Source organism: Zootoca vivipara, chromosome 9, assembly GCF_965207765.1.
Source record: "Zootoca vivipara chromosome 9, rZooViv2.hap1.1, whole genome shotgun sequence".
Lineage (NCBI taxonomy): Eukaryota > Metazoa > Chordata > Lepidosauria > Squamata > Lacertidae > Zootoca > Zootoca vivipara.
The window spans coordinates 43,400,855-43,423,724 of NC_142592.1; the positions used below are offsets into that span (position 1 = coordinate 43,400,855).

At 46.5% G+C, this 22,870-nt stretch overlaps 2 protein-coding genes across 2 annotated transcripts; both read left to right on the forward strand.

The window, feature by feature from the left end:
* The first annotated feature begins 1,871 nt into the window (after window positions 1-1,871).
* Window positions 1,872-2,996, forward strand: LOC118091151 (endosome-associated-trafficking regulator 1-like). Its single transcript, XM_035127812.3, has one exon. It carries the CDS (start codon window positions 1,872-1,874, stop codon window positions 2,994-2,996), a length of 1,125 nt encoding a protein of 374 aa, XP_034983703.3.
* Window positions 2,997-10,401: 7,405 nt separating this feature from the next.
* KCNJ4 (potassium inwardly rectifying channel subfamily J member 4) lies at window positions 10,402-14,598 on the forward strand. Its single transcript, XM_035127649.3, has 2 exons — window positions 10,402-10,424; window positions 11,976-14,598. The coding sequence occupies exons 1-2, from the start codon at window positions 10,402-10,404 to the stop codon at window positions 13,315-13,317; spliced, it is 1,365 nt and encodes a 454-aa protein (XP_034983540.2). The 3' UTR covers window positions 13,318-14,598.
* The last annotated feature ends 8,272 nt before the right edge of the window (window positions 14,599-22,870 follow it).

Genomic DNA, 22,870 nt, shown 5'->3' on the forward strand with positions numbered 1-22,870 from the left:
CAGAGGACCTCCAAGGTACCTTCCAACTCAATGAGTCTAATAAAATGATAATATTTTTTTTTTAAGGAAGCCAGTTCAGGACCGTGAACTCAGTTGTACTCTCAAAGGACATTTACAGTGAGAAGTTTCCAAAGTCCAATTCCTTACAAAGTCAGCTTTCTTTCTTTCTTTCTTTCTTTCTTTCTTTCTTTCTTTCTTTCTTTCTTTCTTTCTTTCTTTCTTTCTTTCTACCCCTGCCCCCCCAATCTCTCTCACACCTTAATCTATTTTACGCAGTTGTTGTGTGAGGATACACAGCAGTGCTTTTTTTTCTTTAAAAAATTAAATGTTTAGGGGTACTCTCATTTTGACTCAAGAAAACCACCATTTTATAGATCAAATCGGGGGAAATAAAGACAGTAAATGGACAAAAGTACAAAGATTCACAAAATGTTTAGGGGTACGCGTTCCCATAAATCCCCCCAGAAAAAAAGCACTGCACAGAAGTAAGCCAGAATCCATGTATTCCACCCTGAGTTGTGAACTCAGTGGAGGAAGGGTGGGATATAAGTGTGAATAATAAGAGTTTTCTATGTTGTGCATTGTGGAGTAGATTCTGTATTAGCATACGGACAAAGTTAGCAGACAAAGCTTCTCCCCTGCAGCCCTTTGTCCCTCCCATTGCTGCTTAAATGCTAACCAGTGTCATTTCAAAACACCAGCATCATAAAAAAGCACAAAAACATATGTGGTTAGTGTTATTCCCATACTATTGCATGCCAGGCCAATATCCAAGTGGTGCAAGATTCCAGGGGTTCTAGGCTCTTACCCAGGGTTCATGTTTCCTTTTGGAATGAGGCACAGCGGAAGCTGTGGTGTCTTTATGACATATGGCTTATTTACGCATATATACAGCCTGAGCCAGTGATGGAAGCATTAATGCTCCCGAAAGGGGATTGTTTCTTTCATAGCCGCAGACTTGGATTTAAACAGAAATCAAACATTGCTCTCAAACCTCCCTGCCAAAGGAGAGGAGTGCTGCTGGGGTGCTGCTGCTGCTGCAGCTAGGGCGTCTGCTATGCTCAGGTGGGCAGGAGGCTACTACCAACAGAGTTGGGGTAGAGCACTGGAGGACCTACAGAATCCAAAGGTCTGCAGTTCCCACAAGGGACCAGATCATTGGGTTCCTCAGCTGTGCCAGCCCTGGAGCTAGCACAGCAAAAAAACAACAACAAAGACTGGCAAGAGTCTTTAGGACAGGCTTCCTCAACCTTGGCCCTCCAGATGTTTTTGACCTACAACTCCCATGATCCCTAGCTAGCAGGACCAGTGGTCAGGGATGATGGGAATTGTAGTCTGAAAACATCTGGAGGGCCGAGGTTCAGGAAGCCTGCTTTAGAGCTTTCAATGCAGCAGCGGCTCCACTGTCCCCATCCTCCTTGGTCCTAGTGAGGATTGCCCATCCGTAGTTGGTTGGATCAGCTGACTATCTAGTTACTGGGCACGGCATGATAACCTAGGAAGATTCCAGACAGGGTCAAGTCCTGGCATCAACAGTTTATAGTTCAACGTCACTGGCTGAAAAAAAGTTGTAAAAGCTGTTCTAGCTATGTGTCTCTCCCAAGCCTGTGAAGTCACAAAATGAAGTACTGTCATCTAGTGACATCATAGATCAAGGCAACGTCTGCTTCCTCCACTATTAAAGAGATGCACACATACAAGGCAAAGACTCAGATGCTTCAGTAGACCATTAAATTGTGCTGAGGCCAGCAGCACTGGCACTACAGCCGACAGGGCTGGTTAATCCTCTGGAGAAGAAGTGGGACCTGGGCTGGTGCTAATTTGGAAGAATGAAACTTCTATAGAAGCCAATAGGGCCTCCCCCCCAAAACATGCCACGGCCACTTCTGGCGGGCTGCTCACATTCCCGAGGCCTGAAAGAAGAAGAAGAGGAAATCCAGCCCTGTTACCACCACCACATACCACCTCCTCCAGACCACATCAAGGGTCACATCAGCTCTGGAGACAATCAGATGAAAAATTCAAATGACCCGCCCACATTTTCTTTGAAAGGGATGGGTAAAAACAAGAACCGTGGTCCAGGACGACAGCATGAAGTGAAAAATAGAAATTACAGGAAGAAAATGGCGAGGCAGAACCTTGGGCTTGAAGTAGTGTCTTTGTCTCCAGAACCACTGGGCTTGGAGTTTCAAGAGCCATTGTACAAGGAGGCAACCATTTCTGATCATTTGTCAGATGACGATGACGACTGGAGAGAAAGATACCCGCCATCTGCCTATGACAAAGTGCATCTGTCGAGGATTGCCAGCATGGCTCAGTGTGATCCATACAATTACAACACAACTAGTCTTTCGGGGATAGAGGCTTTCTCTTCGTGGGGGTTCAGTGACAACGAGACGTGTATTGGGTGCCCTTCTCATACCAAGACAGATGAAAGCTACGTTGCCCATGAAGAACCCATAGAAAATATGGACTACGTGTCTCGGCAGCTGAGCTACCAAGAGCTTAGGGAGGAGAATTCCATGCTGAGGAGGAAGATCAGGAGGATCCAAAACTTCTCAGAGAGTCAGACCCAAATGGTAAGGAACCTGGAGAGGACACTGCAAGCCACGGTGAATAAAGAGGAGAAAGATGCTCAGGATCTGGAAGCTCTGGTGCAACAGGCAGAACAAAATCTCCAGTGCATGACTCAAAGAGCCCTGAAGGCGGAGAGTGATGTTGAGAAGATGAAGCAGGAGATGTGCTTCCTCCAGGCTGAGCTGACCTGTTACAAAGTGGAGAACGAAAACCTGCGATCAGGCCAGACTACCAACATGGGAGCAGTGAAACAGCATGTTGACATTGCCTTGCAGAACCTCCTCAGGGTCACCAACCATGCACACGCCACCATCCACCAGCTCGTCTTTGGAGCTGAGACGTTGACGCTTGTTGCTGACCTCCTTAAATCTGTAGGCAGGATGTCTGAAGTTGAAGAGGAAGTGATAAAAGAAACTTAGGGAGCTCTCTTGCCTGCAAGTGCAGTGCTCCTGTGGTACCTTTTGAAGCTTAAAGAATTTGCTCTCGTAACGTTGAGGCATTCCATGGCTTCAAATAAGTGACCTCTCTCTTTCCCCCAGAAGTACTTTTATTACATAATGGAAAATTAATTTCATATACTCATGACTTGAATACTCTGTTTCAAAGCTTAACTTGTAAGAGTTAACAGTGTTCAGGTCCCATGGACACCTGTAGACCTTAGTTTAGTTTTTTTTAAGACTCAGGCTTTGAGCCAAGCTAATGTGGAAAACCTGATTGACCCTTGTGCGCTTGTAGCAGCCACACGGAATGGGGGAGATGATTCAGATTGGAACAGCGGCCTGGTGGGGAGGAGAATTCAGATCCTCCCCACCTCACCAGCCAGGACTGCCTTTTTTACACAGCTCTGAGAACATCCTCAATTTTAAGGATGTTTTCAGATGAGATGGGAGCCACTGTCGTGTTATTTATGTAAACGTCTAAGCCCAGCAGGTGTAGGGCAATGGGAAAAGAGCCTTTGTAAAGCAGATAAACATGCCGCCTAATGCAAGTTGTGGGATAGCTCAGTTGGTAGAGCATGAGACTCTTAATCTCAGGGCCGTGGGTTCAAGCCACACATTGGGCAAAATATTCCTGCATTGCAGGGGGCTGAACTAGATGGTCGTCATGGGTTCTTCCAGCTCTACCATTGGTCCTTCCAGCTCTACAATGTAGATTCTACAATTCTATGTATCTGCATTTGCATTCAAGACAGAATGGTGCAAATGCTGATTTACACACAAGAAACGCAAAAGCAACAATAGTGGCTGGTCAGTGATTTTGCTCAAAGCCATGTGGCTGAGACTGCTTTCACAGGTGAGGCTTCACGTTTAGGTAGGGTGGACAGATGCAAAAGCGGAGGCTCCTGCACTTCCTTAACAGTTGCGGAAAAGGGGGGGGGTTCAGCAAGTGTCGCTGCTGGGAAGTCCCTCTGCTATAGAGCTATTAACAGGTCCAGTGCCCCTGTCCTCTTTTGCACCTGTTCTTTACCTGCCCTGCTAGACATGGGACAACTTGGTTTCTGGCTATTTTACCAATAAATTTGGTTATTGGCTATTTTTTGAGGCTCAGAGTATACAACCAGAAGCATGTTTTCAGGTGACACCATTGTGGCCTAAAAAAAAAAAAAAACCTCGTCGGTACTATGCTTGTCATGCGCTGTTAGCAAGACTTATCCCGAAAGCTAAAGGTAAAGGGTCCCCTGACCATTAGGTCCAGTCGTGACCGACTCTGGGGTTGCGCGCTCATCTCGCATTATTGGCCGAGGGAGCCGGCGTATAGCTTCCAGGTCATGTGGCCAGCATGACAAAGCCGCTTCTGGCAAACCAGAGCAGCACATGGAAACACCGTTTACCTTCCCGCTATAGCGGTTCCTATTTATCTACTTCCATTTTGATGTGCTTTCGAACTGCTAGGTTGGCAGGAGCTGGGACCAAGCAACGGGAGCTCACCCCGTCACAGGGATTCGAACCGCCGACCTTCTGATCAGCAAGCCCTAGGCTCAGTGGTTTAACCACAGCGCCACCGAAAGCTACACCTGCTGAAATTAAAGGTAGCAAAGAAACAGAGGAAGCTTCTTCCTTTCAAGCCACACCATCAGTTCATCTAGCACAGCACTGGGTTTCAGATGGGGGTCGTTCCCATTGCTGCCTGGAGATGCCAGGATCTAAAACTGTGCATTTTTGCATACAAAGCATATATACTCTGCTGCTGAGGTACAACCCTTTTCTTGAAAGGTCAGAGCTGCATCTGCCTGTCTTGAATTTTAAGGGAGCGGGTGTTTTCTAAATGATCTCTGTGGCTTAGAAAAAGAGGAGAGCCACATGTCATGTGAATGAGCGTCCTGGGCAAAGTTGGATCTACATTCACCCTGCAAGGCAATGGAAGCCCGGGCGCCATTTGCAAAAACAAACCAACAAACCAGCTTGAACTCAGTTGCCTGTTTTTGTGGCGTGTATGCAGCATGCACTAGCAGAGGGATGAGAGTGATTGGCCCACATCGCTCAACAGTCTTAGCCAGCAAGGGACCATGCGAATGATGGGTGTTGGACCTCAGCAACATCTAGAAGGCCACCTGCCCTAACTTTCCGCTTTTAATTACATTAGTCCCCAACCTCTCACCCATCCTGTTATTCCTATGAAAAAATGAAGTTTACTGTCCCTTTCCCACTGGGAGGAGTTGTATCAGTGGGTCAGGAAAACAAGCAAACTGAACTCAATTTGAATTCAGAGGGACAGAACTTTTCCTCAGCAGTCCCTGGCTTGTAGGGCCCAACCTGCACAGCAGAGAAACAGAATTGCCACCTTTTTTTCTGGCAGTGCTCCTGTACCTTAAGTTGCAGCATGAAAGGCAACAGATAAAGCTTTCCCAGCTGAAATTTTGCCAGGTCCATAATTGTTAAGGGCACATTATTAGCCCTTAACCAGGAAAAAAAAGTTTCAGTCTGAAGCAGGCACAGGCAACCTTGGCTCTCCAGATGTTTTGGAACTACAACTCCCATGATCCATAGCTAACCAGGCCAGTGGTCAGGGATCATGGGAGTTGTAGTTCCAAAACATCTGGAGAGCCAAGGTTGCCTATGCCTGGTCTGAAGGGAGAGCTCTTGCCCACTGTGGTTTGTGTCTTGGTCCCTGGCTTTACTAGTAAAGAAAGGGGCATCTGGTAAAAGAAAGTAAGCTTCTTGTAGTGCAATTCAGGAAATACGTTTTAATTTGATTTGTAACAGGCCACCTAGATTACCACAGCATTATCAATGGCTAGGAAGGAAATCTAGCATAACCAAAGAGCAACAGGTTACAGGTAGGTAGCCGTGTTGGTCTGGATCGAAGTAAAATAAAAAAAATTCCTTCAGTAGCACCTTAAAGACCAACTAAGTTTTTATTTTGGTATGAGCTTTCGTGTGCATGCACACTTCTTGTGCATGCACAAGAAGACAGTAGGTAACTTGGAGATGCCAGGGATTGAACTTGCGACCTTCTGCATTCAAAGCAGATACTCTGCCACAGAGCTATGGCTCCTTCCCTTGAAGAATAGACCTCAAGCAAGGGATATCAATGGGTAGGAGGTATTGTGCAGGAAGATGGAAAATGACACTGTGAAGACATCCTCCTTTCTCAGGCACAACAGACATCTTTCCAAAAAAAGAGCCCAAAATTTATTTATTTTATTTATTTCATAAAATTTATATGCCACTTGATTGTTAAAAAAAAGAAAACCCTCAAAGTGCTTTACAAGGGGAATAAGACAATAAAAAGTATCAGTTAAAAAACCAGAAAAACAACTTTAAATAATTTTATTTGGAAGTTCAAGAAAAGTTTCCCCAAATTCAGACAACTGTGCTGATTCATATAGACACAGACAGTACTTGGGGGGGGGTTATGCAGGAGTACGCATACCCCTAAACAATATGTGAATCTTTGTACTTTTGTCCATTTACTGTATTTATTTTTCCCTGATTTGAATAAAATGGTGATTTTCTTGAGTCAAAATGAGAGTACCCCTAAACATTTTTTTAAAAGCACTGGACACGGACACACACACACACACACACACACTGCCCCAAAGAGTTGCAGTACATCTCATAATACCCAATTTAGTAGGATCAGCTGTCAGTCATAGAATACATTTATACTGAATAAACTCAACCCGGAACTTTCACAAACGATCTTCAGCCAGCTGAAATACAACCTTTAGCTTTTAAAAAGAAAAGCAAACAATTGTTGTTGTTGTTTAGTTGTTTAGTCGTTTATTCGTGTCCGACTCTTTGTGATCCAATGGACCAGAGCACGCCAGGCACTCCTCTCTTCCACTGCCTCTTGCAGTTTGGTCAGACTCATGTTGGTAGCTTTGAGAACATTGTCCAACCATCTCATCCTCTGTCATCCCCTTCTCCTTGTGCCCTCAATCTTTCCCAACATCAGGGTCTTTTCCAAGGATTCTTCTCTTCTCATGAGGTGGCCAAAGTATTGGAGCCTCAGCTTCAGGATCTGTCCTTCCAGTGAGCACTCAGGGCTGATTTCCTTAAGAATGGATAGGTTTGATCTTCTTGCAGTCCATGGGACTCTCAAGAGTCTCCTCCAGCACCATAATTCAAAAGCATCAATTCTTTGGCGATCAGCCTTCTTTATGGTCCAGCTCTCACTTCCATACATCACTACTGGGAAAACCATAGCTTTAACTATATGGACATGTGTCGGCAAGATGATGTCTCTGCTTTTTAAGATGCTTGATGTGAAATAGAAACCCCATCAAAGAAAAGGGGGTAAAGTATCCAGCCTCTGCTTTGTTTTTCTGCTTCTCTGACTTCCCTAAAACCATAGGTAAACATGAAAGCCTTCTTATCACCTGCTTTCAGCTGCCAGAGCAAGGTGTGCCTGTCAATTACTCTGGAACTCTGTTCTGGAAAAAAAAAAGATCCCAGAGTTGTGCCCCCTCTCCCTCCCATCCTCCTAGTCAATTCTCCTAGCTGACGCTCCTCCCAGACAGCCTTTACTCTGAAAGCTCTTAGTAGACATTACATTGACCTTTTAAAGTTTATTTCCAGAATCATGAGGGCTGGGAACCACAACTGTATAGGAAATCAATGCAATTGCTTCCGGCCAGATAAATGTGTGCTGAGAGCTGGAGTGGTCTCCTTTGAAAAAAGTTATTCTCACTCATGAAAAATTGGAACAGGGTGGAATATACCGGTAGGTTGCACCTTCATGGAAATGTCTTCTGTTTTATTGGTTTGCTCTTGGGCACCAGACTAGAAATTCAGGAAACGTTCCTTCAGAAAGGAAAAAAAACAGCAACCTGAAACGAGGCTTTCCTTGCTCATCTCCAGGAATGTTGGTGATGCAGCCTGAACTTCCCTCTCTGCTTTAGTGTGTGTGGTGCAGAAAATACACTCCTTTTTCATTTTTAAGAAGCTGCCATACGGCACTGACGAATCTCAGGGCTCGTCCATACTTACGTTTTACACTTTCCAGGCACATATCCATGTTTTAAAGCTCTGGGTCTGAGCACTCTCTTTCTCTTGCCCCGAGCTTTCCTTGCAAAAACCTGCTCTTTAAAGCACAACAAATGGCAATTCCAGACCCTCCAAGTCTGGACCCTCCAACATCCCCTTCTTTCCAGGGATGTTCCTGATTTAGAGAAGCTGTCGTTTCTGCTTTTCCTTAGGATGTCCCTATTTTCATTGGAGAAATGCTGAAGCGTATGGACTTATCCTACCCCTGAGCTGTCTGAAAGCAATCCTGTACAGCAGGGGTGGCCAACTCCCAAGAGACCGCGATCTACTCACAGAGTTAAAAACTGGCAGTGATCTATCCCCTTTTTTGGGGTTCAGGTCAAAGTTCTTGAGCTTTTTATTAGAGAGGAGGAGAGCCCTGTTTTTTTTGGGGGGGGGGGTTCAGGTAAAAGTTGTTAAGCTTCTTTGGGGGAGCCAGTGATCGTGATCCACCACAGATGTCCAGTGATCTACCGGTAGATCACGATCTACCTGTTGGACATGCCTGCTGTACAGTATAGGGAAGTTTTTTTCATATATTTAATGTTTTATTGGGTCTTTATATATGTTGGAAGCTGCCCAGAGTGTCTGGGGCAACCCAGTAAGAAGTGTGGGGCATAAATAGTAAAAATATCATTATGGAATGGGAGGTCCCTCTTTTCATTGGAGAAATGTTGGCGGGTATGCAATTCAGGTTTTCTGTGGGTTGCTGTTTGTTCTGATTCAGCAATTGTTAGCATTTGTCTGTCTCAAGATACAATGCGCCTCCAAGAGTGGAGTGAAACTGCTGCGTAAGCAGCACCAAAGTGACTTTCTGGGACACAAGCCTGGGCAGTTTTTTCTGGAGGTCCTGACAAGACCCCATTCTCTGTCTCGCTACAGTGGTCCAAAGGAAAGCAGAGCAATATGTTTTCAGTGTATCTACTGTATCATTTAAAGCCTCATGGATTCCAGCCTAATATTTCCAGATCCCTCTCACACAAGTTGCACTCCACTTTCAGAATTTATGGTGGGAACCAACCTTGGCATCACTCTGAGCCCAATTCTTAGAAACCATAGAGCACATCATACAATGAGCTTAAATCACCTTTGAGTTCCCCCCCTTTCTGTTTGAAACATCTGAGCATTCTTTTTCATGTGAAAGAGAAAGGGGAAGGGAGGCATTTGTTTGTTTCTCTCTCTCTCTCTCTCTCTCTCTCTCTCTCTCTCTCTCTCTCTCTCTCTCTCTCTTATTAAAGGTTTTCTTGGTTTACAAAGATATGTGCAATGGCTCTTGTAACATTTTTACAAATCGGTTTGTAATGTGAATAAGTTTTCGGCCAGCATAAGCTTTGCATTTGCATTGCAAAGGAACCGAAGCAAGGGTCTCTTCAAGACTCGAATATTTGGATGGCACCTCATCACCAAACATTTAGGAAATAGTGTAATTGCATTTCAAAGCAACGGAAGCAGGCAATAATTTCAAGCAACTCTGATTCTAGGGTTCTGAGGCCCTTGGACACAGTGCCCTTTGTGGGGTGGGGCTAACCTGAAAAGATGTGGGGCAAGCAAACTGAGGATTCCCTTAGGCCAGGCATCCCCAAACTGCGGCCCTCCAGATGTTTTGGCCTACAACTCCCATGATCCCTAGCTAGCAGGACCAATGGTCAGGGAAGGTGGGAATCGTAGTCCAAAACATCTGGAGGGCCGAAGTTTGGGGATGCCTGCTTCTTCTTGGGGATGCTCTGATCTTCTTGAATACTCTCTGAAAAGTAGTAAGGATAGCACTGTTAGGACAGTGAGTCCATTGCTAGTTTGGGGACCCTGGCAAATGCTCAACCTTCCCGCCCTCCAGAGCCAGCTGAGGTTTTAAGCCTCACTTGTGAAAATCTGTTTAGTTCTAAGGTACAGTCTGAAGATGCGGCGACTTTGCTGAAGCTAAGCAGTCTACGCCTGACCTATGCCTTGATAGGAGACAGCCTGGGAATGCCATATACACCTGCCTGAGTTCTGTAATGCAGGAAGATGGGATAGAATACAGACAACAAAAAAACCCCATGCTTTCTTTGACTAGACTATGGACAAAATGGCCACACAGGCCAAGACTGGTCCACATGCTAGACTGAGGTTACCTACTCTGGTCTAGGCTATGACTAATCTTTTTAGGTATTGTGATATTTCTTCCACACTTATGTCTCTAAAACAGGTATTCACCCCACAGCGACTGCCAAATATGGCTGCCACCGCTGCTACCCACCAGCCCTGAGGTACCACCAGCTTGTGTTGTGTGTACACTTGTGTGTGACACCCACTTCCTCGCACAACACCAGGAACCTCTCGCCTCTACAACGAGGAGTACCTCATGATAAAGCGAGTCATGGGCAGCATCCGGGTAAACAGGTGAGCGGCTTGTTCTGTCCAGTCTTTATTGTTCTGTGTCCATCTGAACTTCCCGTTGGCCACACATATAACCCAACAGCTGCGTATAAAAGTCCCTCCCTTTGATACACCCAAGGCACATACAACACAAGGCATGTACATTGCTACAACCTGATTTGTATACAAGAGCATCTTGCATTTTAGACTTTGATCCACCATCCAAGATGCCTCTTAATATTGTTCCCGGCAGCAGCGGTGACATCAGTTCAGGAAGCATGGCAAGAAGTATTCAAAAGAAAGTCCTGTCATGGGGGTTTAAAGCTCTTGCTGCTGTTTAGGATAAGGGTAGGGGTCCTGGCGATCTCACTAGTTAATATGGATTACCGGTAGCAGTAATCACTTGCAGATGATCATCTTGAACTAGGCTTGCCAGCCAACAGCAGCAGGAGTAACTCTCCTCCCGTTACGGTAAAATGGAAATAGAGAGGGTGACATATTTTGAGGGATAAGGAGACAAAGGCAGGTCGCATATCTTGGAGAGAGGGAGTTTCTTTCAGGGTATCTGCCAACCCTTTGTCTCTTGATCTCTAAATTATACCTTCGGTTTTAGATCCAGGATGCTGGGAGACATGCTTGTTGCTGTAGCAACAGAATTGTCTAAACTGTGGAAGTGTATAAACATTGTCACAGATGCACAATTAGATCAACAAACAAGAATGGAACAGAAAATACCGTAGAAGCTTCCGGCCTTATGCAAGGCAGCGTTGACATGTAGTTATGAAACCATATTCACGTAGCCTCTCGTCTGCCCTGTCAAGTCTAGGAGGTCACTCTAGTTGTCTGTATAGTGAACATCCACGTTGGAAGATATATGCATGAGAGTGCCACTCAGATGAATCTCAGTGCTTTGGGTAGTACTAGCTGAACACTGCACTGTTGGGATACATATTCTTCATAGCACTGCTGCTTTGTGCAGTGACTTGAGTTCTGATCTGCTCAATGAGACCCAGAGGACCTTCTGAATCCCTGTATTGAATGTACTCTGTGACGCCTGGAACCCTGAATCTCATATGGGGTTAAGTCATTATACCCTCAACTTTGAAAATTGTTTTAATTGCTTTCCCCCTCTCGTTCCCAATATGTACATATACAAAAATATAATATTTCGAAACTGCAAAGAACAGAACATCCTTTTAATTGCAGGTATTTTGAAGTCAGAATGATTCACCCGTCTCAATCGTTAACACACCCACACCCACACCCACACTTCATCTTGGTCACTAAGGACGTCTGGTGCAGTGTGCCCACAGACACATAAGTCCAGTAAAACAATCCTGCAGTGAGTGAAATGAGACAATGGACCTCTCTGCATGAGTGTTAGTGGAGACCTTTCAAGGCAGGGCTGAGAAACCTGTGGACTTCATCTCACACCAGTCCCAGCCATCATGGGCCAATAGTCAGGAGTGGTGGGTATTATAAACCAACAACTTCTAGAGGGCCATATACCCCATACATGCTTCCTCAAAGTTACCTTTCTCCCACTTTTAACTGTGATCTTTCTCCTCTTAAAAGGTACAGCATTGTCTCCACTGAAGAGGAGGGACATAAGGTCTCTTCCCTTGGCAGCCTTAATGGGCACAGTCGGAACGGAAAAGGCCACGCCCCGCGACGGAAACGCCGCAACCGTTTTGTCAAGAAGAACGGCCAGTGCAATGTCTATTTTGCCAACCTGAGCAACAAATCCCAGCGCTACATGGCTGACATTTTCACAACATGTGTGGACACTCGCTGGCGGTACATGTTCATGATCTTCTCAGCGGCCTTCTTGGTCTCCTGGCTGTTTTTCGGCCTTCTCTTCTGGATCATTGCTTTCTTTCACGGTGACTTAGATGCCCCCAGTGCGGGAAGCGGCTCTCCCGCAGCAACAAAATTCTGCATCAAGCACGTCACTGGGTTCTTGGGAGCTTTCCTCTTTTCGGTAGAAACACAGACAACCATCGGTTATGGCTTCCGATACGTGACTGAGGAATGCCCCCTAGCCATCATGGTGGTAGTGGTACAATCCATTGTGGGCTGTGTTATCGACTCTTTCATGATAGGCACTATCATGGCTAAGATGGCACGCCCCAAGAAAAGGGCCCAAACTCTCCTTTTTAGCCATCATGCTGTCATCTCTCTACGGGACGGCAAGCTCTGCCTCATGTGGCGGGTGGGAAACTTGAGGAGGAGCCATATTGTGGAAGCTCACGTTCGGGCCCAGCTTATCAGGCCCTACATGACGTCAGAAGGCGAGTACCTTCCGGTGGACCAGCGAGACCTGAACGTGGGCTATGACATAGGCCTTGACCGCATCTTCTTAGTGTCTCCCATTATTATCGTTCATGAGATCGATGAGGAGAGCCCGCTCTATTGGATGGGCAAGGAACAGTTGGAGAGGGAGGACTTCGAGATTGTCGTCATCCTCGAGGGCATGGTGGAAGCTACAGCCATGACCACCCAGGCTCGCAGCTCCTACCTGGCCAGCGAGATCCTTTGGGGACACCGTTTTGAGCCTGTTGTCTTTGAGGAGAAGAAACATTACAAGGTGGACTATTCACGCTTCCACAAGACCTACGAGGTGGCTGGAACCCCTTGCTGCTCTGCTCGGGAACTGCAGGAGAGCAAGATCACTATCTTGCCTTCGCCTCCACCGCCCCCCAGTGCCTTCTGCTATGAGAATGAGCTGGCTCTTGTCAGCCAGGATGAAGACGAGGAGGAGGATGACTTGGCTGTAGGAGTAGATTTAGGAGGAAGCGCCACGGAAGATGCAGGAGTCATACCTATGATGGAGTTTGGAAGCCACATGGACCTTGATCGGTTGCAGGTCTCCATCCCTCTGGATGCCCTCTCATACCGCAGGGAATCTGCCATCTAATCTCCACACTGAACTTTCCATCCCATCCTTATTCTCCACCATCTCCTTCTCCCTTTAGTACCAGTGCTTGGTTGGAAAAGCCCCTCAGTACTGCTTCTTCTACTGACTCTTAAAAACCTAAGAATGTCAAGGCGCTCGGGCATCTTGCTAGGAGGGCTAGGAAAAGCAATGTTTTCAGACATTCTGAATTCAGAACAGAAATCATTTCCCCACTTCACTTCCACAGTTCAGCTTTACCATGTGGCTCAAAACTATGAAAAGACAGCAATAGCTACTATGGCGTAGGATGATATGGGAGATACCGGTAGTTTGTTAAGCTGCCAGCTTTGGGACCAGTGATCACTAAAGTGTTTGACATGATTGCTGTGGGACAAAAAAAATCTGCAATGTCAACCATGCTGGGATAAACTGGAGAATCTGGGGTTTCGTGGGACAGGGGAAGGAAGATACAATGTGGGGGGGGATATAATCTGCATGTATATTATTTGTTGCATACTTAAAATGTTGCCTCAGGAGAGAATAGCTTTAGTTTCCTCTGCGTTCATGCATTAACGATTCAGCTCTGTCTCATCCTGGTTCTTGGCATCCATGATTTCCTAAGTAAGTTAATGAACCTGTCTCTGATCCTTTTGAGATTTTGGTCCCTTCCAATGGAGGCAAGTGAGAGAAATTTGCAAGAGGAAAGATTCCCAACTGGACCAGCATCTAATGACCAGTAACTGGTCTCTTCTAAGCAATTGGATCTCTATGCTCAACCCACCTTCACCATCCGACTCATTCCGTGTTCTCACCTGGAAAAAACTGACTTTGTAACCATTTATTTTTTAATAAAATATAATGTTTCAGGGGAAGCCTGACGACAAACAGAAGGGAGAAGAACCCAGATTCGGTGCATTATGCAAAGATTAGCATTTGCATGGTGACCGATCCCATGTGCAAATCAACTCCACTGGTTTAATAGATCCATTCATCCCTAAGGAATTATGAGGAATGGTTTTATATGGGAGTTTAAACAGAATTCATTGCATCCTCCTTAAGCTATAATTTCCTCTCTTTTTTTGGTGGTGGTGGTGGTGGTGAGCAATAATGGTTAAACTAATATAAATCCAACATTGGTTAATGGTTTATATTTTTGGACTTCAATTCCCACCAGCCTTAGCCAGCATGAGCAAACCCATAAGCCAAGCCCCACAAAGCTTACAACCTAGACATGCTGACATATGGGTTTAAAATAGGGTAAAAGATGGGTAGGAGAATGTTATATACCGGTATAGGCCAGGAGTGGATAAAAAGAAAAATTGCAGGTTATGAAAAGGCCAGATATATGACAAGCATAAGAAATGAAAATGAGAGTTGAAGACAGTTCATGCGATGCCTTAGATATTTCCAAGGTAAACTGTGGGCTTCAAATCTATGAAGAGAAAAAAGCAACATTTGATGAAGAGCTTTGAGTAACTTGAACACCCCGCGTGGACTCAGCAGAAGGTTGGTAAGGTGCTGCTGCTTAATTACCTGGCCTTCCTCGCCTCATTAACCAAATGTATCTTTTCTGTTAGCTTACTGGCAGATAAACGTTATTATGTTCTTACTGGAATTCGTGAGAACCCGGCAGATGAAAGACTTCAGTACGGGTCCACATAGATAACAAAGGCATTCTTAATTTGTTCGGCACTGCTTAAATACTTACATTTTTATTACTAATGACAAAACTCCTGCTCATTAGTTAGAAAGTACTAAATGGGCTGACCTTGCTTTTCTACTCCCTGGCATCCTGTTGCCAGCTAGGGAAAGAAAAAGAGGATGGGAGTGATTTGAGCATGGCCAAGGAATATGCAAGGAAGACTTAAGGCTCATCTAGACTTCTCTTTGCCCAACGGCCAAGGAAACCCATTCTTTACTACCAAATCAGAGAAAACATCAATCGGGTTTTCCCCGGATTGGGATGTTTACTCTGATTTCTTGCTAAAGAGAGTTTCAAAAATAAAAAAATAATAATTTTCATGTTGCACCCAGAGACCCACCAAACAGCTCACCGAGGCAAAGAATAGCTAGATCAGAGGCATCTCCAAACCCTCAAAACACAGAAAGCCATGGGACAGCTCAGAGAAGAACACCAACAATGTATTTCACACATGAGCACACATGGCCAAGACAGAACAGGGATAGCAAAGGGATATCAAGACAATCCTAATCCTACGACTCCCTTCTTCCCTGGCCGTTTGCCGGAGCTGATAGGAGGTGGAGCCCAACACCATCTGCAGGGCCACCATCTGACCTAGATGGTCCCCCATACGACATAAACACGCCAGCAATGATTCGCTTGCAATTGATTGCGGCTGTAAAGGTAAAGGTACCCCTGACTGTTAGGTCCAGTCGCGGACGGCTCTGGGGTTGCGGCGCTCATCTCGCTTTACTGGCCAAGGGAGCTGCCGTACAGCTTCCAGGTCATGTGGCCAGCATGACTGAGCCGCTTCTGGCGAACCAGAGCAGTGCACGGAAATGCCGTTTACCTTCCCGCCAGAGCGGTACCTATTTATCTACTTGCACTTGACATGCTTTCGAACTGCTGGGTTGGCAGGAGCTGGGACCAAGTAATGGGAGCTCACCCTGTCACAGGGATTCGAACCGCCGACCTTCCGATCGACAAGCCCTAGGCTCTGTGGTTTAACCCACAGCGCCACCCGTGTCCCTGATTGCGGCTGTATATATTACTAATTGGCCGTAGAAGCCATGCAGGGATTGAACAGTGCTACCGTACTACTCTGAATTCCCCGTTGCTTGTCTCACACAGCCTCCCGCGCTGATGCTGATCCATTGGCGTGCCAGACCCCACCCCCACCGTCCCTCACAACCTTTTCCTTCCCCTTTGATAATTAATGAAGTCTTTTCTCTTAGGGCATGAGAGAGAGAGGGCCAGTATTGACTTGGCTTTTAATATAGCTTTCAGAGGCTGGCACTTGTCTCTGGGGCATTGTACTGGAAAGTTAACTAATGGACTGAGAAGGAAGGGCTCTGTATGCGAGGACACGGGAATCCAGGACACATTACTGCCCTCCCCCCTGACTCCCCATCAGACACATATACGCAAACACCCTGACTCAGGAAGGTGGGCATCAGGATAGGAGGCCTGGTGGATTTGCACGTGCATGCTGCATAACAGTGCGCACCAACTGTACCATACAGAGGTAATGTGTTTTGGCTGCAAGGTCATGAGATTTGCCGAGGTTCATCATGCGGCAAAGGCCTGTGCTAACCATCTTCCCATGCCACAAACAGATGGAGGAAGACCTCACCTGCAAGCAAAGGGAAAAGGAAGACAGTACTGTACTTCAGGCATGCAGGTGTGCAGGCCTTGGGATGGGAGAATAATTCTGGATGTGTTTGTGCAGAAATATACAGGCTATTCAAATGCAGGATGAGAGCAGTGGAGTGGCTGTCCTGAATGCTGCAGGATGCAGGAGACCTATGCGTTGCAGGTCGCTCCATCTCAGCCTCTTCAAAACTCTGGGAAACATCCTGGGGAATCCATGATCTCCAGTAAGATCTGCATCCTCTATGTCATGGATACCCAAACCCTGCCACTGCCCTGCAATTCTATGATCTCTCCCATCCTGGTAGGGCTAACTTGTACATTTCGAGCCTTTCTAGGTTGCTTCTAGCGGCCGCCGAGACCACATAACACAGTTCAAAGTGTTGGTGCTGACCTTTAAATCCCTAAATGGCCTCGGTCCAGTATACCTGCCCTCTGCCTGGTTCCCTGTAACTTCACTTCTTGCATTGAGGGAACTGCCAGAAGGCCCTCGGCGCTGGACCAAACATCTGGAGGGCTGAGGTTTGGGGGTGCCTGCCGTAGACTGTCCCCGGTACAGGTGAGGCTGCTGCTGATCCCTTATTTTCAAATCCGAAAGCTGACAAGCTATGGTTATGTGGTCTCGGCGGCCGCTCCCAGACACCATTCTCGCTGCTGCATTCTGGATTAGTTGTAGTTTCTGGGTCACTTTCAAAGGTAGCCCCACATAGAGTGCATTGCAGTAGTCCAAGCAAGAGATAACTAGAGCATGCACCACTCTGGCGAGACAGTCCGCGGGCAGGTAGGGTCTCAGCCTACGTACCAGATGGAGCTGAATAAAGATCAGGTACAGTCTAACCCTCTACATGATCTATGTGCTGGCAAATCAGGATAAACCCTCAATAAACAGGCAATCCGGAGGAGCCTTTAGACTGAAGAGGAGTTCCTGGGGAAATGTAAAAATAGGTCCACAGTGCTCCACATTGAAGCAGAAAAGCACTATTTTTCTGTCATGCAGAAGTCCCACATTCAGTTTCTGGCATCTCGAGTTGATGGCCTGCACCTGAGACCCTGGACAGCCACCGCAAGTCAGAGCAACCAATAACGGATGAGAGACGGACTCTGACTCAGTAGAAGGCTGGTTCGTTTGTTTAATTTGAGCTGACAGCAGGAAGATTGCTCAGCTTTCCCACCCACCCTTCACTCCCACTCAGGTCAAACACCTGAAGTATCGGGATGATGAGATGCAAATCATCCTTATAATGGGACGTTGCTTACCTGCCTGGTAGTCAAGGAACAAAATATTAAGAGTGATGTTTTGTGGGAAAGAGGGAAGCAGGCCTGCTTGATTGTCCCAAGTGCACCACCTAGTGGCCCATAGGGGCATTGCACATATCAGTAAGTGGAGAATTAACGGCTCACAAGCAAAATGATGTACTGTAATGCAGCCTTCGCCAACATGGTGCCCCCCCATAGGTATTGGATTACGACTCACTTTCAGCTCCAGACAGAATGAGGCTGATGGGAGATGTAGTCCAAAACCTATGGAGGGCACCAGGTTGGCAAAGGATGGTGTAATGTTTGGAACAGGATTTTTTCCCCATGGGGAAAGAAAAGTGTTAAGAGAGGGAGAGAGGAAACATATGCTCCTTGTCAGTATTTGGGTATCAGAATAGACTATATTTTGGAAAGTTTTTTGTTTGTTATATCTTAAGAGGTGCCCAAATGCATCAGATATTAAGGTCTTATCTTACATCTTAAAGGTAAAGGGCCCCCTGACCATCAGGTCCAGTCGTGTCCGACTCTGGGGTTGCGGCGCTCATCTTGCTCTATAGGCCGAGGGAGCCAGTGTTTGTCCGCAGACAGCTTCCGGGTCATGTGGCCAGCATGACAAAGCTGCTTCTGGCGAACCAGAGCAGCGCACGGAAACGCCGTTTACCTTCCCGCCGGAGCAGTCCCTATTTATCTACTTGCACTTTGATGTGCTTTCGAACTGCTAGGTGGGTAGGAGCTGGGACCGAGCAACGAGAGCTCACCCCGTTGCAGGGATTCGAACCGCCGACATTCTGATCAGCAAGCCCTAGGCTCTGTGGTTTAACTCACAGCGCCACCTGGGTCCCAATCTTACATCTCAAGATAACCAAATTTTGTGTGGTGGTTCCTCAGGGGGCATGATTTCATCTATGTTTGGATGCCATTTTGAATCAAAACTGCACTGATATTTTGTTTTGGGTTGTTTCTTAGAATTCTCAACCATTGCCATGTATGCGGCTGCTCGTGGCATATATTTTGAAGGGATATGTGAGGAACTGTACTTTTAAAGGTGTTCTGAAATGGAAAGTAATGTCCTGACAGAATGGTTTGGGCAGGATGACCATCACATTAAAAGCAGACACCGAATAAGCCGAAGGGATTTTTGCCCACAAGTCTATATAAAGGATGACCGGCTGCAACCAATGTCAGGGATCCAGGACCTTTAGTTGTTGCGGGGGGGGGCGGGGGGCGGGAGAGAATCTCGACAGGCAGAGCATAACTATTAAAGGTACAGCAGCCTTGCCCTGTGCTGCATCTGCACATGCTTCTTGCAGAAGATGCCACAAGCCCTGTTGGTTCCAAAAAAACCTCTTGGGACAGAATTGCTGAGATTTACTGCAGATTTATTTAAAAATAAAAATAAAAATCTGCATCTCACCTATCAGCACAAAAGCTGCTAAGCTGGCTCTCACAAACGTTTGGGTTTTTAAAATATATTTTTAAGGAAAATTCAAAACAAACTACAAAACAAAAATGCAATAAGGAAGGCAATAACTCAGCGCTTGAGCCTTGTGTGCAAAAGGTCCCAGGATCAATTCCTGGTCTCTCTAGCAGGACTCACCATTAACACTTCCCCTCCCATTAAATCAGTTTTTTTTTCTAGTCCGCTTTTCGTCCAAATGAATCCCAAAGTGGCTTACAATCAGTAAACATCAATAACATGATAGAACACCACAAATACAGCACAAATTGTATAGAATAATTAACAAATATTCTGTGAATCGATTTACAATCTATTTTTTAAAAAGTAAAGGTAAAGGACCACTGGATGATTGAGTCCAGTCAAAGGTGACTATGGGGTTGTGGCGAGGGAGGTGTTTGTCTAGGTCGGCAGGAGCTGGGACAGAGCTCGCCCCATTGCCAGGATTCGAACTGACCTTCTGATCAGCAAGCCCAAGAAGAGGCTCAGTGGTTTAGACCACAGCCCCACCCGCGTCCTTACAATCTATGAAACACTGTTAACAAAGCAACAACAAAAAATAAGCTAAACATCATAATTAAAGCAGAAGTCATATTATATGATTAACCAATCAGTTCATCATTTATAATCTATAAAACAATTCTAACAAAGCAGCAACCCCAAAAAATAAACTAAGCACGACTACATTCATACACACACTCTCCACCCTCCCCATCACCCTCTCCACAGCCTGGAAACAGATAAGAGGGCTGCAAAACTCAGCAGCGCATGGGGTAAGATAGCCAAACTTCCTTCAGTAGCCCCTGCCTTAGGATTGCAGCCTCAGTATATAAAAGGGGCTTAATTCTACACAGGATGAAACTGGACCCTTTCTAGTTGTTCCCAGGTTGGAGGTAACAAAAAGGCTCCGAGACCTGTCCTCTTGATCCCAAAGGACAGCATGGGGAGTCTGCATGCAGCTAAATGATTATCTACTTATTTCTTTTGGGTTGGGCAGGTGATGGTGGGGAATGATCCGTCATGAACCACATGCAGAAAGCCATTTCCTTCCTTCTCCCATCTCACATACATCAGCTACTACAGTACAGTGAAGAGAGGCCCTTTGTTTAATCAGTGCCTCGTCCCAGCCCAGCCAGTTTGTTTAGCTGGCCAGGACAAGCTGTCCCTTCTGTGGAAACCCCTTGCATAAGAATTAAATCTAAGCTGGGTTGAGAATGATGCTGGGCTAATCCACTGGAGCATGCTGGGAAGGCACATTTCAAAGCCATCCCTTCTCCCTCTCCCCTCGCCTATATGCGTATTGCTGCTGCTGCTGCTGCTGCTCGCAGATGTCTCTCCTCGCTGAACTGGCTGGTTTCGTAACAGCATGTGCTGCCCCATCCAGTCCACATGGGGGCAGCCATGCCCACGGAAGTCCCCCAAAACTCAGCGCCTGGCCTACTCACCGATGAGAAACAAACAAACAAGCCACCACCCTGAAGCTCTGCGCATCTCTGCCCGCCCACGCACAGCACACATGTGCTGCTGCTGCTGCTGCTGCTCGCTAGTCAGTAAATCCGCATTCTCGCACAGATGCTCATTGTTAAAACGCTTCACAAATGTGCTGCGCACGTGAATCCCATGTGCATCGTCACATACTCCTTTCAAAGCTGCAGCGGCTTGTTCTGAATTCAGCACATGGGCACATGATGCGCACGGCCCTACCGTTGGGCTGAGGCGGATGACAAAGAGTGGAGAGTGGCAGCAAGCAATTAAAAGCGTAGAGCTGTGTGCCACGTGGTCTGCCCTGTATAGCCCCTAAGTTAGCCTGCTGCCCCAGGAGCAGGGGAATAAGAGATGTAGCTCAGAGGCTGAGCATCTGCACAGCATGCAGAACTCCCTAGGTTCAATCCCCGGCATCTTCGGTAGGGCTGGGAGAGACTCCCTTTCTGAAACCCTGGAGAGCTACTGCCTGCCAGCGCAGATAATAAATAGACCAATGGTCTCACTCGGTATGAGTCAGCTTCCAATGTTCCTATGAGGACACTGTCCTGTTCATCAGGCGGTGTGACTTAAGAGTCAGCTCCCAATGGAATTATCTTCTGTGTATGGAAAAAAGAGTGGGAGGCCCCATATCGTCTTTCAACTGAAGCAGTAAAATGTGTCAGGCTTTATGCACAGTCCTCCCAATACGATTTGCTTTAATATTTGTATGCCACTTTTCCGGCAGGAAAAAACAACTCCGTGCCCAAATCAGTTTGCAGCAACAAAATCAGTGTGCAGCAACAGCAGGTACATCAAATAACATTCCAGTCCAAGTAGCAAAAGCAGTAATGAAACCTATCAAAGCCACAAAGGAAATATTTCGGAAACAGTTGATAAGAATGTAAGAGAGGCCAATGCCCACCTAGTCTAGCATTCTGTTCTCACAGTGGCCAATCTGTGGGAAGCCTGCTAGCATCTGATAAAGGTAAAGGTAAAGGGCCCCCTGACCATCAGGTCCAGTCGTGTCCGACTCTGGGGTTGCGGCGCTCATCTCGCTCTATAGGCCGAGGGAGCCGGCGTTTGTCCATAGACAGCTTCCGGGTCATGTGGCCAGCATGACAAAGTTGTTTCTGGCGAACCAGAGCAGCGCACGGAAACGCCGTTTACCTTCCCGCCGGAGCGGTCCCTATTTATCTACTTGCACTTTGATGTGCTTTCGAACTGCTAGGTGGGCAGGAGCAGGGAGGGACCGAACAACGGGAGCTCACCCCGTCGCAGGGATTCGAATGCCGACCTTCTGATCAGCAAGCCCTAGACTCTGTGGTTTAACCCACAGCGCCACCTGGGTCCCTAGCATCTGATAGTAACTAGCATAGTTTAGTCACATAGTAATAACAGCCACAACTAACTAATGCCAATGGAATTGTTTTACAATTAGCAATAATATTTACCAGCCTTTCGATCGTAAAAGCTGGGTGTGAACCTCAGGCACATAAAGCGTGACTCACTGGCATGATTGTAGGATGCTTTATCTGTCAGCTGATTCCCCAAAAGGCTGCTGAGCATTTGGCACAAAGCACATGTGCTGTCCATAAAGAAGCGCTCCCAGGGTAGGGGGTGAGGAGGTGATGCCCGTACTTAGTCAAATTTCCCCTTTGTTGTTTCTTGTGTTGGTTCCCCAAACTGCTTCTTAAAACTCTTAAACAGCAGTTTGGAAATTGACTGGAAGGAGCTACAGTACTAACGAGAAAGTGCTTATCAAAATAATATCAGAACATAGTGAATCTCATTCTTGGCACATACACAACGCTATCTGTAGTGTGTGGTTGGCCAGGGGGAAGGTATGCCTGAAGGCAGTAAAAATCACCCTTAGCAGTTGCATCTTCCAGAAGGGAGAAGCCTCCTTAGCTGGTGTTACAAGCCTCTCTGCTTCGACCTTACCCACCACACAGCTGCAATTCCCAGCACCCATAAACTACAGTTCCCTAGATTCCTTGGAGGTAAATGAGGAAAGCAGGGGAGAAGGGGTTGGAATAGAACAGGCATAGGCAACCTCGGCCCTCCAG

Coding starts and splice junctions, on each gene's coding strand:
- LOC118091151 (XM_035127812.3), top strand. CDS start 1,872: ATGCCACGGCCACTTCTGGCGGGCTGCTCACATTCCCGAGGCCTGAAA.
- KCNJ4 (XM_035127649.3), top strand. CDS start 10,402: ATGGGCAGCATCCGGGTAAACAG. Junction 10,425..11,975: donor GGCAGCATCCGGGTAAACAG/GTGAGCGGCTTG, acceptor TCCTCTTAAAAG/GTACAGCATTGTCTCCACTG.